Source organism: Cetorhinus maximus, chromosome 3 (genome assembly GCF_964194155.1).
Source record: "Cetorhinus maximus chromosome 3, sCetMax3.hap1.1, whole genome shotgun sequence".
NCBI classification, from domain to species: domain Eukaryota; kingdom Metazoa; phylum Chordata; class Chondrichthyes; order Lamniformes; family Cetorhinidae; genus Cetorhinus; species Cetorhinus maximus.
In genome coordinates, this window is record NC_135881.1 from 136,080,072 (window position 1) to 136,098,051 (window position 17,980).

A 17,980-nucleotide genomic window follows, 5' to 3' on the forward strand; every position below is an offset into this window, starting at 1 on the left:
AGCTCTGCAGCCTGTGTCTTTTGCTGTACAAGATCTTAAAAAACCTTCACCCTATCCTAGCCAAGTCAAGATCCTCTTCCTTATTAAGTCCCTAACATACTACACTCCTTTAATACCAGATTACTTCTGTTCCCCACCCACCCTTCGCCAACCCCGTCCAACATGTCACTCTACTATCAGACCCCTGCCTACTTGAAACTCTCTTTACAACTTGTCTTTCTTCAGAAGCCTCCTAAAAATACTTCTTTGACCAGGCTTTTGTTCTCTCAATCACCCACCCCCCCACCCTAACCACTTCCAATTTTCTTCTGGTGCTTTTCCAGCTCCGTTTCCACTTAGTGAAGCATTTTTTCTTTTACACAAGCTTTATGCAAGTTGTTTGCATCAGGAATTTGTATCCAGCAAGCCGAAATCTCGCAATGACAATTACCCTGACTGCTGACAAAGTGAAAAGCCTAGTCACGGTGATATTGTTATAATAAATAATGTCTCTTGAAACAGATTTATCATACACTATGATGTGCATGATACAAATCATCATCAGGTTGCCAAGTCTTTAAGATTTCAGTCACATTGTCTGACTCCTCAGCTTGCACTGGTCCCCTTGGTGATAGAATCATATTCCCAAGCCTCTGCACAGATCACTAATCTAGGTTACAGTACTGAGAGCAATCACATATAAAAGTGCTTTTCGCTGCTTATAGTTGAAAACAGCTAGCTCATTTTCTCATGTTGAGTGTAAAGATTTTACTCGAAACTCTTCAACAGACAGAAGTGGTATTTTTGCATGCATTTTTAAGTGTATAGTAACTGCACATTAATACATGAATCTGAATATGACATTTTTCATTGTTCTTCACTGAGACAATTTAATTTACTAAATAGAGATAGCGATTGCCTTGATTTTTTGTATTTTTAGAAAACTAAATTTCTAATCATTAAGGTGAGCTTAAACTATTGTCTTTCTGCAGACCAAAATACAGTAGCAATAGAAATTACTCTTTCAAAGCTATGTGATGGCTCCCGTATCACCTTTTTCTCTAGGAAGCATCCTCTAATATTTGAGGGTTGCTGACCTACAGCTTGTGCCTTGATTTTACTATGGGGCAGGGTGAGAAGACAGGCTCCAAGTCTACTTCAACCAGAACAAGGATCTAACCCCATACTGTTGGGATTCATTTTGAGTCACATGCTCGTGTCTAGCCAAGTGAGCTAAACGGCCCCCTGGCACCTGTAAAGCCAGTGAATATAATGCCGGAAAATTGGGCTCTGATCACCTGTAGTTTTGGCATTGTGGGTGCCATTTTGATATGAAAATGGTCTCTGCATTGCACATGCAAATATCTGGTATGGCTCGTGATGAACACATACTTGGTGAGTGCATTAGCTTGAGCTTTAGGAGTGTGCACCAGACGTATGCAGAATCATCAGACTGATTTCAATCGGCATGTAATGCAGATTTGATGCGAGCGCTGACATTTGCGACACTCCAGTTAACACTCTCTTATATATGTGTATAGCTGAACATGTGTTCAGCAACAGGAAGGACCAGCCACCAAAGGGTAATCAGCCACTTACAGATTAGCTGCTGATTAGTTTCTTCTGGTTCTGATGAATTTGTTTAAGTGTTTGGTGGTTTCCAGAGATGTTTTAAGTTGGTGATATCGACAAGGATTGTGAATGGAGAAGGCCTTTGTTCTGACTTCAAGGGTTCTGGTTAGATGACTTGTTCCCAGTCATGGATACTTTATTTGCAATCCCCTTTTACTTACAGCATGACAGGGAGTTCAAGCAGAGGCAGCACAGAAGACAACAAGCTGCCTGCAGAGGGGGAGGAGGAGGAGGGCTTGCAGCAGAAGGCCTTAACCACCTATGGTCTTCCAGGAGCAATTCTCTTATCTCAGCCTAAGCCAGAGGTAATATCTGCATCATACGTGTTTTAATAAGCAGGTGCTCTCAGAACTCTGTCATCTATTGCAGGCAGACATACAACCTAAGGGCAGGGCAAGGATGGTGCTGCCAGTGGCTGCAAAGGTGACCATGGTCAGACTGGAGCAGGCGAGATCTGTAACATCCCCCCAATTCGCCATCTTTGCTGCATAAGAGAGGTGACAGACATTTTTTATGTCAGGATAGGAAAGTTTATTGTGTTGTTTCTGACCTAAGAGAAGCAGGCGGAACATGCATGTGGCTTTTCCGGGGTAATGAGCTTCCCTTTGGTGCAAAGTGCCGCCAAGTGCACACATGTGGCTTTGCAGACACTGCATCTAAATGTATTCCAACTGCAAAAATTACAAGTCGCTGAATGTGCAGTTAGTGACCATGCTTAGCATATCACGCTGGTGGATGCCACCCCGGCAGCAGTCATTGTTGTGTATTGCATTGAGTAACTCAGCCGCAGGCAGCCGTTATTGGACTAACCTTATTTATACCACCCCAAAGGAGGGCAATGTAACAAAATGTCATTTCTTGCAATATCCTACACTCTCCCTCCTAAAAACTCATACATTACAATGTAAAACCCCCAGAATATAAAATGACTAAACCAACATACCTGAAAATTTATCAGGTTGGGTCACATACTTGTTTTTACTATAGTCACAACCGAAACGGATATGACCGATACTAACAGAGTAACCGGTACGTGTAAAAAAAAAAGTTTCTTCTTAACACCAGTAGGTGTTTAACAAAAATATAATTTGACAAGTAGTAATTTTTTTTATTAGTTAAAGAGATGTAGGCATCATTGGCTAGGCCAGTATTTATTGCCCATCCCTAATTGCCCTTGAGAAGGTGGTGGTGAGCTGCCTTCCTGAACTGCTGCAATCCATGTGGTGTAGGTACACCTGTAGTGCTGTTAGGGATGATGTTCCAAGATTTTGATCCAGTGCCAGTTAAGGAATGGCAATATAGTTCCAAGTCAGGAAGGTGAGTGACTTGGGGGGAACTTGCAGGTGGTGGTGTTCCCATATGTTTGCTGTCCTTGTCCTTCTAGATGGCAGAGGTTGTGGGTTTGGGAGTAGCTGTTTAAGGAGCCATGGTGAATTTCTGCAGAGCATCTTGTAGATGGTACACACTGCTGCCACTGTGCATCAGTGGTGGAGGGAGTGAATATTTGTGGACGGGGTGCCAATCAAGCAGGCTGCTTTGTCCTGGATGGTGTTGAGCTTCTTGAGTGTTGTGGGAGCTGCACTCATCCAGGCAAGTGGACAGTATTCCATCACACTTTGACTTCTGCCTTGTAGATGATGGACAGGCTTTGGGGAGTCAGGAGGTGAATTACTCTCCGCAGAATTCCCAGCCTCTGACCTGCTCTTGTAGCCACAAATTTATATGGCTAGTGCAGTTGTTCCTGGTTAATGGTAACCCCCCACAAGATGTTGACAGTGGGGGATTCAGCGATAATAATGCCATTGAATGTTAAGGGGAGTTGGCTAGGTTCTCTCTTATTGGAGACGGTCGCCTGGCTCTTTTGTGGCATGAATCTTATTGTGCAGGTCTTGCTGCATACGGACATGGTCTGCTTCGGTATCTGTGGAGTCGTGAATGGTGCAGGACATTGTGCAATCATCAGTTAACATGCCCACTCTGACCTTATGATGGAGGGAAGGTCACCAGTGAAACAACTGAAGATGGTTGGCCTAGGACACGACCCTGAGAAACACCTGCAGCGATGTCCTGGGACTGAGTTGATTGGCCTCCAGCAACCACAACTATCTTTGTGCTAGTTATGACTCCAACCAGCAGAGAGTTCCCTCCACCGATTCCCATTGACTCCAGTTTTCCTAGGGCTCCTTGATGCCACACTTGGTCAAATGCAGCCTTGATGTTCAGGGCAGTCACTCTTATGCGATCTCTTGAATGCAACTCTTTTGTCCATGTTTGGACCAAGGCTGTAATAAGATCAGGATCTGAGTGGCCTGCGCAGAACACAAACTGAGTGTCAGTGAGCAGGTTATTGCTGAGTAAGTGTCGCTTGATAGCACTGTCAATGGTGCCTTCTATCATTTTACTCATAATGAATAGTAGACTGATGGGATGGGATAGGCCAGGTTGGATTTGTCCTGCCTTTTGTGTCCAGAACATACAATTCTCCACATTGCCGGGTAGATGCCAGTGTTGTAGATGTACTGGAACAGCTTGGTTAGGGGCATGGCTAGTTCTGGAGCACAAGTCTTCAGTACTATTGCCAGAATACTGTCAGGGCCCGCAGCCTTTGCAGTATCCAGTGCCTTCAGCCGTTTCTTGATATCACATAGAGTGAATTGAATTGGCTGAAGACTGGCACCTGTGGTGCTGGGAACCTCCGGAAGAGGCCAAGATGGATCATCCACTCGGCACTTCTGGCTGAAGGTGGTTGCAAATGCTTCAGCCTTGTCTTTTGCACTGATGTGCTGGACTCCCCCAACATTGAGGATGGGGGTATTTGTGAAGCCCCCTCTTCCATTTAGTTGTTTAATTGTCCACCAGCATTCACGACTGGATGTGGCAGGACTGCAGAGCTTAGATCTGATCCATTAGTTATGGGATTGCTTAGCTCTGACTATCGCATGCTGCTTCTGCTGTTTGGTATGCAAGTAGTCCTGCGTTGTAGCTTCACCAGGTTGACACTTCACTTTTAGGTATGCCTGGTGCTGCTCCTGGCATGCCCTCCTGGGTATGAACCAGGGTTGAACCCTGGCTTGATGGTAATGGTAGGGTGGGGGATATACTAGAATGAGGTTACAGATTGTGGTTGAGTACAATTCTCCTGCTGCTGGTGGCCCACAGTGCCTCATGGATGCCTGGTTTTGAGTTGCCAGTCTGTTCGAAATCTATCCCATTTAGCATGGTGGTAGTGCCACACAACATGATGGAGAGTATCCGCTGTGTGAAAATGGGACATCACCTCCACAAGGACTATGTGGTGGTCACTCCTACCAATACTGTCAAGGGCAGAAACATCTGAGACAGGTAGATTGGTAAAGTTGAGGTCAAGTAGGTTTTTCCCTCTTGTTGATTCCCTCACAACCTGCTGCAGACCCAGTCTGGGACTCAGCCAGCTTGGTCAGTAGTGGTGCGACTGAGCCCCTCTTGCAGATGGACATTGAAGTTCCCCACCCAGAGTACATTCTGTGTCATTGCCCCCCTGAGTCCTTCCTCCACGTGGAAGAGTACTGATTCATCAGCTGAGGGGCAAGGTAGGCAATGACCAACAGGCGGTTTTCTTGCTCATGTTTGACCTGATGCCATGAGACTTCAATGGGGTAAAGAGTCGATGTTGAGGACTCCCAAGAGCAAGACCCTCTTGAATGTATACCACTTTAATGCCACCACTGGTGCATCTGTCAGACAGGGCATACCCAGGGATGGTAATGGTGGTGTCTGGGACTTTGTCTGTAAGGCATGATTCCATGAGTATGGCTGTGTCAGGTTTTTGCTTGACTAGTCTCTGGGACAGCTCTCCCAATTTTGGCACAAGCCCCGTGATTAGGAAGGAGGACTTTGCAGGGTTGACAGGGCTGGGTGTGCCATTGTTGTTTCTGGTTCTGGGTGGTCCATCTGGTTTCATTCCTTTTAGACTTTGCAGCAGTTTAATACAACTGAGTAGCTTGCTAGGCCATTTCAGAGGGCAATTAAGACTCAACCATATTGCTGTGGGTCTGGAATCACATATAGACCAGACCAGACTTTCTTCCCTAAAGGGCATTAGTGAACCAGATGGATTTTTATGACAATCAACAATGGTTTCGTGGTCACCATTACACTAGCTTTTGATTCCAACTTTATTAATTGAATTTAAATTCCACCAGCTTTTTATTTCAGATTTCCAGCATCCGTAGTATTTTGCTTTTATCCCCAGAGCATTCACCTGGGCCTCTGGATTACTAGCCCAGCGATATTACCACTACAGCACTGCCTCCCCAAAGAAAATAACTTATTTCCTAGATACTCTCAATTAACCTACCCGGCTTCTTTCTCTTTCTGTCTGGGTGTCTCCTTCCATTTCCATTAGCTTGACTCTGGCTCTCTCAATATCTCTGACTGTGTCAAACCTGAATTTTGATTTTGACTACTAACTCCACTTAATGATTGGAACTGTGACATGGATTGCTTTGCTCTATCAGTATATTCTGTGAGATCAGCAAACTTTCAGTTTCTTTTTGACTTTCACTTTGGACTGTAGGGAGAATTTGGACAATAGGCAGTTGATCATGCTCTTCCTTTGTCAAATTTTCTTTTTCAAGCAAATGATCTACATGACACTTACGGAGTCTCTCTTCAACCTTCACTAGATATTTGAATGCACCTAGTCTCTAGACAACATTAATCAGACATTACCTCAAAAGCAGCTGGTGCCATTACAGTGAGGAAAACATTTACTTTTCCTCACCTCCTGTCTTATTTGCTTTCAGCCAAATGCATAACCATTGTTCATAGTTACTCTTTGCTAATCCTCTTTGCTCAGGTTGCATTCCCCCATTGTCCTCAAATATGCCTTCAGTGCTGGCGGAGGGCTGTTGACTTTCAGTGGGAAAGACTGAAGATGTCCTTGCAGGACACCCTTGAGCAGGTCCGGACCTAGAAGGCTTTGCTTCGAACTGCCCCATCTCAGCATCAGCATCAGCAATCTGGGCTGGCTGACTATCTGACAGCAAAGGCACTAGCAAAGTAGCAATGGTGGGAGCATGAAGGCTGTCATCCTGAGATAGGACAGCAGGTTTGCTTCAAAGAGCCACTGATACTCCCATGGGGTGACACCTCAGCAATCCTCAAATTACTGGACAGCTGCAAGATCCTGAAAGTTCCTTTCAGTATTGGTATCTGCAAATATGTTGGCAACAGACTAAGCCTGTATGGCAGCAAGCTGAGATTTTATGACCTCAGTTTGAGTTTTCGTTGCAACACTTAAGATGTTGGCTGGTTTCTGCTTGTGCTGCAAAGGAAGCCGAGACATTGGCCATCAGGCACCTACTGTGCTGTAAGTCTGGGTCTGTAAGTGTTTTCATGGAGTTGGCCACCACTTCCAAGCTAGAAAGGATGGGCTCCAAGTTCTGTGCAAAGTCCTGTGCCAAGTTAGAGCCAGTCAGTTCCATGATCTTTGACACTGACCGCCGGCTCACTGGCAGGCCTGCCAACACACCAAGCATTTGTGTGTGCATGTTCATTAGCCTTTCTCTGTGCGCCTCCACCAATAGAAGTACTCATGCGAGTCCTTTGCCGCAGATCTCATGTGCAGTCTCATTCTCCAGGAAGCTAGTATCTCTGCTATCCTTTCCCTGCTGCCCTGGCTTCAGGTTACTCATGCCACACTGCTCCCATCTAAAGCTCACATAATGCCAGTATCTGAGCTGGTACGAGTGTGAGATTGAGTGACAGTGTTTCTTCTCCTCTTCCACTTCATACTCTCACATTGGTACTTGACTGGGGTGCAGTTCTAGGGTTTCTGAAAGGACAATATCACAGTGGGAGAGTTGTGATGAAGAAAGCAAGAGAAAGTAAGAGGTGTATGCTTACATCATCCACAACTTGCAACTCAGAAGAGACAGTGGGATGTGAGAAATTGGTTTAGGTGGGAACTTACCGTCACCTTCAATGGTTTCCCGGCCTCTCGAATCATGGGGCAACATTTTCCCCCCATCAGGAAGGAAGTGCAGGAGCGGGCACTGGCTGGCAGACTTCCGATTGGCGCTCCCGGTAGGGGAGGCACAGCCATTTTAAGTGGGCAGACCAATTAAGGCCCGCCCAGCGTGACATCCACCAGGAAGTGCTATGTGCTCCCTGTGCGGGTGGTGGGGGGTGGGATTCCCTCAGTTGGGAGTGCGTTCTTTCACGCATGCACACGAAAGAGCGCACAGATCTCCCTGAGACAAAGTGCTGCCTCAGGGAGATCGGCTCCAATTTAAAACTTTTAATAAACATGTTTAAAATTTTTCCCTGCAATGTCCCCTCATGTGACACTGTCTCATGAGTTGGGACATATCCATAAGTTTTATTGAAACTTTCTTAAAAATTTAAATACCCTCATGAAATCTCATCCCGCCTGTGGATGAGGTTTCATGCTTTTTCCGAGGCCCGCCCCTGGGCTCCCGGTCTACCCGCCAACCTTAAGGTTGGACAGGCAGGTCCATCAATCAGGTTAATTAGTTTTTTAATGGCCTTAACAGGATCGGAAAAGCCTGCCCATGGAGAACACCATCTCCTCCATTGGGATGAGGTCACGCAGCATGCCTGCTCCCTGCCAGTTAGGTACTGCTGCCTTTAGTTGTGGAGTCCTGCAAGAGAAGAGGTGTATCAGTGAGTGTGGTACAATGTGTTTGGGTCCTTCACCTGTCATAGTTGAATAGTTGGTAGTGTGTGCAAGCTGAGAGATGTGGGTATGACGCTTTCTGCAGCTAAGTGTGCGAGCATGAAATGAAACTATGTTAGGTTCAAGCGGTACTTGATTGAGATTATTGGTAGATGAGTGATGTTGAATGGAACAGTGTGACAGGCTGGTGGTTCATTTGAAGATGCATTCAATGATCTTTATCACTTATGTGAAGTAATTAAACTTCTTTCTGCACTGTATTCAGGTCCTGGGACTAGATTACTGGCAGTGACTGCCCAATTACCTGTTTCGACTGCCTTTTTAGTGTCTGTCAGGAGGGCCTCCTGGTCCTTATGGGAAGAGGGTCTCTCTCCTCCTGTCTACCCCTACATCAAGTCCTCCAGTGCTGAATCACAGAGCCTTGAAGCATGCTCTCTGGCCATTTGCACTCTTCTTTTAGCTCAGAGACTTGTCTTTAAACAGTTCTAGCATCCACTGCCTCTCATCTTTAAGAGATACAGGCTGGCTTAAAATGGTGTTAGCCTCCCAGAAGCTTGGGCCCCCTGCTGAGGCGTGCAGATACTCAGCAGTGTGCTTCACGCTGGGCTGTGCACCACAATTATTTAAGTTAGCAGGCAGCAGATCGCAATCCCCCAAACCAATTTTCCAGCCTTATCCAAATATTCCCCCAACATCTTTGAATGAGATGTAAAAGGCGGCCCTATTTGATTTTGCAAATTGATATAAAAGATCCCATGGCACTATTCCAAAGATTGCGAGTTATCCCTGGTATCCTAGCCAATATTTCTCACTCATTCAGCATCATGAGATTATCTAATTATTACCACACTACTGTTAGTGGGAGGTTGCTGTGTGCAGATTGGCTGCATGTTTCCTACATAAAAAATGACTATGCTTCAAAAGTACTTTGAAATGTATAGAGGCCATGAAAAGCGCTATATAAGTGCATGTCTTTTTATTTCATTTAATAATACATCACTTTAGGAGGAGAAGGAATAATGGGTGGAATTTTGTCTTCCTGCCAGTGGTGGGAGTACTGGTGGGCAGGGGCATTAAATTGGCATGATGGCAAAAGTTTCTTTCACACTGGTGGGAAATTAGTTTGGAATTGTGTTCTCCCGACATTGATGGCAGCTTAAAGGTGGCTCAAGTTTCCTGCTGATCTATGTCGGGAATCACATTTGTATCCCATGAACACTCATTAAAAGGTCAACTCACCGGCATTATGTTCCCCCTCCACATTAAGTGCCCCTCCAGTGGATTATTAGAATGGTCTATTTCCCAACTGTACATAAGCGGCGCGTGAAGCTTCACTTCATCTCGAGGTATGTAGATGCTGCTTTTGACTATCTTTAAGAAGGGTGCTACGAGATTTTGGGTGCTTGTTTCACAAGCTGCACCAAGGCTGGACAGGGGAGGCAGGCTTACGGGAAAATGGGGGCGAATGTCTGGGGAAGAGTTGGGGGGGGGGGGGGGGGGGGGGGGGTTGGGGGAAAGAGTGTCCGGAGAAATTGGGGGGAGGGTGGGGGGAAAGAGTGTGTTTGGGAAGGGGGGAATAGTTTGTCCGGGGAGGGGGTGGGGGGCAGAAATAATGTGTCCGGGGAAGGGGGGACAGAAATAGTGTGTCCAGGGAAGGAGGGGAAAGAGTGACCGGGGTACGGGGAAGATTGTTCGGGGAAGCTGGACCGGAGGAGAGGGAGAGTGTCTGGAGAAGTGGGGTATGGAAGGAGTGTGTCCGGCGAAGGGGTGTTGTGAGTGCGAAGTGTTTTAGAGGGTGGAGTAGGTGGTGGTGTCAGCAGTGGGGTCCTGGATGGAGTCAGGGTACTGGGGGGGAACAGTCACAGTCAGGTGAGGGGGTGGGGGGGTTAGTGGGATGTGGTAGGGTTGCAGGTCCAGGGTGAGAATCTGGAAGGTGAAGGCCTCATCGGTTGGGTCACAGAGAACAGCAAGTCAGGTGGCTCAGATATCCAGAGGGGGCAGGGTCAGGGTGGGCAGAGGTGTGGGCTCTGAGGGAAGGAAAGGCATTTGGAGGTGGATCGTAATTGGGTCCAGGGTAATGGGGGAAAGTTCAAGAATGGAGAGGAATAGTGATATTGGGTGGGTCTACGATGGTGGGGGGTAGTTGGTGGGTGACAGGGGAGGGTAGAAGGTGGTGGAGCAAGTCTGAAATGTTACGCACACCATTTCTCAAGGCTGTTCTTGACAACACAGTTTTTCTATATGTGTGATTCTTCCAAGTTGGAGGAGGGTCTTTTCGGGTGGGTGGAGTTAACGGTCAGCAAAAGTGCCCATCTAAAGGGACACTCTAATAATTATGAAGCAACTGGATGTCAAAGATGCTCACTTCTGTTCTCCTTTCTATGGTGAATCCCACACTCCAGCAGGTTTGTTCCCAACTCAGGTGTTTCATAACATCAAGATCCCACCAAGATGTGGAGCTGCCATTCATTCTATGCCATTTGTGATAGGCTATAGTCAGAGGCAGGGATGAAGGGAGGGAGGGAGGTGGATGCCTCCAAGGAGCATGGCTGGTGGAGGGCATCCAACTCGCAGCTCCTAAACTTATTCCTCCTGTGTGAATGGTCATGGCCGACAAGGGATCATGCTGTTGTTCTTCCAACTCCCGAGGCAATGGTCTTTCTATAGAGTTCCAAGGATAGTGGGCACAAGTGGAAAAGTGTCTGCGTGAGGCGTTCTGCACATGGCTCTCATCACCTTGGTCAAACAGTAATGTCTCCATATATTTTCATGTATGAACGGGAGGAACACTCATCTCTGGTCCTCCCCTGCCACCATCCAGATCAACTACAGAAACCCCTACCATCATCCAGATCAACTGCAAATACCCCTACCACCATCCAGATCAGCTTCAGAAACCCCTTCCACCATCAAGATCAACTGCAGAAACCTCTACCACCATCCAGATCAACTGCAGAAACCTCTACCACCATCCAGATCAACTGCAGAAACCTCTACCACCATCCAGATCAACTGCAAATACCCCTACCACCATCCAGATCAGTTGCAGAAAGCCCTTCCACTATCCAGATCAACTGCAGAAACCTCTACCACCATCCAGATCAACTGCAGAAACCTCTACCATCATCCAGATCAACTGCAGAAACCTCTACCACCATCCAGATCAACTGCAGAAACCTCTACCATCATCCAGATCAACTGCAGAAACCTCTACCACCATCCAGATCAACTGCAGAAACCCCTTCCACCATCCAGATCAACTGCAGAAACCTCTACCACCATCCAGATCAACTGCAGAAACCTCTACCATCATCCAGATCAACTGCAGAAACCCCTACCACCATCCGGATCAACTGCAGAAACCCCTACCACCATCCAGATCAACATTAGATAATTGCATGGACCAGAGATCAAACACTGGACCTTCCTGTTCTACGTGGTTTACTCAATCACTGTATAAAGCTTGGAAGATGCTGCCAGTTGACAGAAGAAAAGGCAAGTCGAATGTTTTGAGATTTGGGGGCAGGGGACTTAAAACCTACACCAAGAAATCTTGTGCAAATGTTTCTATTTGTTCTAGTTAGAAGCATTTAATTAGTTGTGACTGCATTACAGTCGAATCAACGAACCTGTTGTCATTCAAGAAATAATTGCAAATTGCATTATTAGTTTCAGAAGACTGTGATATATTCATGAGCATCAAAAGCTTTGTTTATTGTATTCTCAATTTGTTGTACCACAGAACTAAAACACTGTGTCCATCAGGCCCAACTTGGAGAAATAAAGCAAAGCAAGAGAATAGAAGATTGAACAATTAGATATCCTTTCTTTCATGCGCAGCTGGTGAAATGGAAGGTTTTATTTGAAATCATTGTTAAAGGCCATATCTAAAGCTGAAAGATAATGTCAAACAAAATAAGTCCATAATATTGTTAATCAAAAATATAATTTCAGCAAAGAACATTCCAGAGGAAAATATTGATCTGTGGCTAGAAGCAACTATCTAATCCTCCATAACCCATCGCTCAGTGTAAATGTTCATCATGAACATTATTGGGTGCCTTTGTTTAAGCAATACTTAAAAATCATTGAAAAATCTAGTTTAAATCTGATCAAAATAAAATTTGGGGAAATGCTAGAAGTTTCAGTGTCTGGCAGAAACAGTATGGCATAAATGACAACAGGAAACCTCCTACCTCTTCAGTTTTCATAACTGATCTGGCACACTCATGTGCCTGATACAGCTCATGTCTACGGTCAGGTCTGTTCTGGAAACTAGGCTGCTGCTTTGCTGGGTCCTCATCACCAAAGCTTGGAGATTGTGTTTTCGGAACTGGCTTGACATTATCTACAAAGATGAAGGGTTTGAAGATGGACCTGAGAAGCAAACAAATTAGAGGGTTTTTAAAAAAATTAATAGTCCAAGGATCTCCTTCAGTCCACTATACAACTCTAGGAAGTGTGTGTGTGTGTGTGTGTGTGTGAGAGAGAGATACAAGTGAAGGATTCTGTTTTAGTTATCACATTAATGGCATTTTTAAATTGCAGGGAACTCCTTCAGCAACGTACTAAGGTTTATGGTGCTCTAAAATTATCTTTTTACAATGGAAGGTGCATTCTGAATACTGGTGCCAAAACTGGAATAACTGCATATGTAATTTTGCCCAAAGGAATTGCTCATTTTAAAAGTTTCTGCATACCAATCTTTCCTAAAACTGGGAGAAGTAGCAATGTAAAAGTTACATTGCTGGAGTATTCATGGGTTTGGAACACAATTTTCACATGGTCAACAAAGTGTGGCATCATTGGTACCATGAAATGTAAACATTAAATATTTCCTTCTGCACCGGTTTAGCTCCAGGGAATCATCAGACATCTACCTGAAGAGCACATTTGAAGGTATTATAATTTAAAAACAGCATTTGTTCATCTTACAGACACAATTAGTTATCTTCTCTTCCCTCAAAACTGAGAAGCTAAACTGTACTTCATCAGTCTGTCTTCACACAGGTTAACTTAGTTAACAGACGATCCTAGCTTTCTGGATAGCCAGGCAGAAGACTGATTTTACATCTCTTCATATTCCCTTCACAAAAATTTGTTGAAGTCCATTTAATAACAAAATGCAGCCCAACATCTTAGAACAATGTTAGCTTTGGAATTTAGGGAAGTGATGACAAAGGCAGAAAATAGACATTTTTCTGATTTGCTCAATAGAAGATCCAAAATATAGTACAATTAGTTACACATAAGAGAAAAAGTATGTTGGTCAATCTGGAATAGCGTAGCAAAGCCAAAATATTGTGCAAATACCAAATAACAATTCAATGTGGCTTTTAAACATTTCACTGACAGATCTAAAGATCTGTAGAAATGTTAAGGACCATGACTATCACCATAATTTTATCAATCTCAAATGAGGGGGTAGGGGGTGGGGGGGGCGGGGGGGAGGCGGCGGCGGAACTGTTCTGCAATTCTGAGTTCTTTATATTTTCTGCTGGGCCTGACTTTGAACAGCTGTTTTATCTATTAAATACTGGAATACCTATTTATGCTGGTATGAAGCATTAGAATTTTACTGTGAGGGCTAAAGACTCTAATTGGAGAAGTGCATACTCCAACAATGAAATCCTAGCCAAACATTTCCAGTGTCTGAGAATCTGAATCAATAAATAAATAGATGGAAGGTACATGGGTGTGACATGTTGAACCTCTAATACTGTAGATTATGGAACAAAAAGATGAGGCACACAGCAGAAGATCTTGACATAGTGGGCTGGATTTTTGTCTGTGTGTAGAGGCGTGTTTCAGTACGCGAATGGCCAAGCTTAGTTTTTTTTTGGAGGAAATCCGATTTTCCTTCATGTTCCCGACCCTGCCCCATTTTCCTCTAGTCTTTTCACGGATCAGGCATGCCTAGAGTGTAAAACCCACACACACCCCTGCCGAGGTCGGGTTCCCATTTAAAATGGGGAACGAAAATCAGATTTCCCCCCACACATCACTTTGTCTGGTGGTGTGGAGTTTTGGAAGCCCATTAAAAGCACACCAGGTTTGAGTTTGTGAAGAAAATGGAAAGCCAACTGAGGAGTCTGGAACATTCTGAAAGATAAGTGTAAAGCGTTCTCACACTTTCAAATGTCTCTATTAGGTGCCGTATTGTAAACACAGGTGTGCTTTTGATGCAGTGATGCATCACAGGGTTCTGTCCTTAAAGTAAATTGACACTTACTTTGACCAGCCTTGTGTATTTGTTCACATGTATTACAATGATTTTCCAATGGAGAAAGCACCATAATGCAATGCAAAATGCTACAAAACTGTGATTTAAATAGGTTTGGTTAGTAAAAAATATCTGGTTTTGAAACTTGAAAAAATCTAACCACCTGCTCACTTGCATTGATTGACAGGCACTCTGCTTTGATATTGAAACGAGCACCTAGGGTAACACTTTCCCCCTGTTGGGCGGGGGGGAGTATGAGAGTGGGCGGTCGGGGGCGCACTGCCATTTTACGTGGGTGGGACAATTAAAGTCCGCCCAGCGTGACGTCCGCCAGGGATTCCCTCAGCCAGGAGTGCGAAAGGGTACACAGTTCTCCCTGAGGCAAAGTGCTGCCTCAGGAAGATTGGCTCCAATTCAAAAGTTGAAATAAAGGTAATAAGAAAATTTCCCTGACATGTCCCCTCATGTGACACTGTCACATGAGTTGGGACAAGTCCATAACTTTTATAAAAGCATTTGATAAAAATTTAAATACCCTCATGAAACCTCGTCCTGCCCGTGGATGAGGTTTCATGCTTTTTCCGAGGCCCGCCTGGGTTCCCGGCCTGCCTGCCAACCTTAAGGTTGGACAGACAGGTGCATCAATCAGGTTAATTAGTTTTTTAATGACCTTAATAAGCCGTTGACAGTTTGGCGCATGCATAGCTGAAAATCTAAATGACGCGGGGTGAAGTCGGGATGCCCGCTCGATGTATCCCCGCGTCATTTTACGCATTGGCGAGCAGGGCCCGCCCCCGCTCGCCGACCGGAAGATGCTGGCCCTACTTTTCTTTCCTTCCCAGAGAGTAGTCTATTGTTTGGACAGCTGTGGCCATTATCAATGCTTGGGTGAATTTCAAGTGCTGATGGGTTTCATCACAGTATGCACCCCATTTATCTGAGAACGAATGACAGTTTCAAGAAGTTGCAAAAACAGATGGTCTATTTGAAGTGGTTTCTGATTTGTTGACACAAGTTAATAGGATTACAAGTGTTACAACTTTCTATTCGCATGGCAGAATGTATTTCTTTTTCTCAGAATCAATGATATGGAGGCCTTTATTAGATGGTGAAAGATTTATTTCTATCTCCCAAGAAATGTAAAATATTTTCCATTGATATTGCGTTGAATCTGAGGATTGTAGATAGTGCATATTGGGTGAGTGGCTATGGAGCCACTGGATGAGTGGCTACGGAGAATAGATGGGAGGCATGGAGATGGCATGGATGATCTGAGCTGGCATGGGTGATCTGAGGTGGCACGGGCAATGGGTGGAAGGTGAAGGGTGAGGTTTAGGGGGCCTTTATACACTGTTAGGAGCTGAGATACTGTGTTGGAGAATCGAGGTGGGTCTTGTAACCAGCTCACCTCCACACCCACACTGATCACACACTCCAGCGGGGCTGGCAAACTGCAAACGCAACCCCTATGTGAAAACACAGAAATGGTGTGTGAAGTTACAGTTTGAGAGCCACAAAAGATACATAATGAGGCTTGTCTGAGAGCCTAGGCAACCATTAAAGTATTGGAACACCTGCATCCCAGAGAAAATATTGTTTGACAGCTCAGGCTGTCTGATCTCTATTATCAATTTCACAATATTTGTTTATACAATGTTAGCTGATTTCAAGTGTTTGTGGTTTTTGTTATTGATAAAGTGTCTAGATTATTGATACTTTTATTAAATTGTCATGAAATAACTTTTTTCAACATTGGAGAAAGATATGAATGAATTACCTTTTTTAAACTTAATTTTTAAACACATCATACTGCTACTAAAGGGTTCATTGGTTCTTGACAGTGCACAGTGGGTCTATGGGCATGGAATGCTGTAGCTTGGCATAAGAGGCTTGAAGAGCCATGGGGGTGGGTGGGAGGACATGATGTGGCATAGATGGGGCATGGGAAGTGTTTAGAGGATGTGGGGATGTGAGTGAGGGCTGGACGGCCTTTGTGTTTTTATTATACCTAGGACAAAGTCCCACAGCATCGAGGCAGGCTTTTTAAACAGCTCACCTCTGTACCTGGCAGCCCCTGTGGCTGCCTTTAAATTTCTTCCCGGGTCGCTGGCCCGACTCCAGCTGCACCTGCCTCCCCAGCAATGAAGATCCCACCTTTGCAGGTACTCACTCACAAAGCGGGCAGGCCAAGCCAGGAATTTTCCCAACTCCCGCTACCCACCTCAAAGATGAAAATCCAGGCCCGAATGTGCATTTAAGTATCCAAATACCACAGACAGAAGCAAAGACAGAAATTTACAGATCATTTCCTCCTTACATACATTTTTCCTTTTCCATCTTGCTGGTAGCCTTGTTTTTGTGGAGTTCACAATGACTTTTATATTTCTTTCTCCCCTTCTCTTTTCCTTCAGGTAATGATTTGTTTCTGCAGTAAGGTTCCACTGGTGTCCCACCAGTACCTTGTCAAGCAGACACTATTCACACCAGTCTGAGCAGTGTCAGTTGGCTGATTATTCACAGCCTTTGCACCTAATCCATCCTGATTCCAACCTTGCAACAGTTACAGGAGGGAATTGTATTCAATAACCGGAATCCTGGCTAACTTCCCCCTCCCTGATCCAAGGATGTGAGACCAATCAGAGCTCCTGACATCTTTACCCGACTAAAAACAAGGCTAACAAACTTGGGATTTTTTTTGTCTGTGTGGCTCAGCCTCTCAATGTTGAGCCATTGAAGGGGCCTAATACTTACACAGTTTATTTTTCCAGATGAAGAAGTGCACAAGTGGAATAAAGTATTTTGGTTATATCTATTACCCTTCACTCAAGCCCAACCAATGACTTGATAATATAGAACAGACCTTGTGGGGTCAGGAGTGGCCGTGAAGAAGTGGATACAAGGTGAGCTGATGCTCTGAGGCAGGATGGACACCATGCTCCCTGTGATAAGGTAAGAATCCAGATCCATGTTGTCCTTGTCACGCAGCACATCGATCATCGTTTGCATAGTAATATTTCCTAGTGATGGGGTATTCAGAAACTGATAGTGAGCTGTAACAATCATTATCACTTAACAATTCCTATATTATTAGAAATTTACAATCTCTGCTAATATCACAAAGTCATTAATATCCTGTGTTAATACATAACTATACAAAATATTAGCCCCATAGGGCAGATTTTCTATGTTTAGAAGCGTGGAAAATTACCCCATATGAATCATTATATTATACTTGACATAATATTTGTCTTTGAACCACTGAGTACACATTCTGTTGTTCTGATCAGAGGATGTAAGAAAAAAATTAGTTTCACTGCAGTTTTTAAAAAATCTATTCACACAATGTGGGCATTCCAGCATTAATTGCCCTCGAGAAGGTGGTAGTGGGCTGCCTCCTTGAACATTTGCAGTCCATTGGTGCTGTTCGGTAGGGAGTTCTAGAATTTTGATCCAATGATGGTGATAAC

General features: G+C 44.6%; 1 protein-coding gene across 1 annotated transcript in view; it reads right to left on the bottom strand.

Annotated features, from left to right (window-relative positions):
- LOC144678928 (secernin-1-like) overlaps positions 1-17,980 on the bottom strand; it is a 152,787-nt gene that overhangs the window by 5,498 nt on the left and 129,309 nt on the right. The window contains exons 6-7 of the mRNA XM_078539029.1: positions 17,374-17,530; positions 12,487-12,667 (exon numbers count right to left, since the gene is read on the bottom strand). Coding sequence (XP_078395155.1) covers positions 12,487-12,667; positions 17,374-17,530 — 338 coding nt within the window. The remainder of the gene's footprint in view (positions 1-12,486; positions 12,668-17,373; positions 17,531-17,980) is intronic.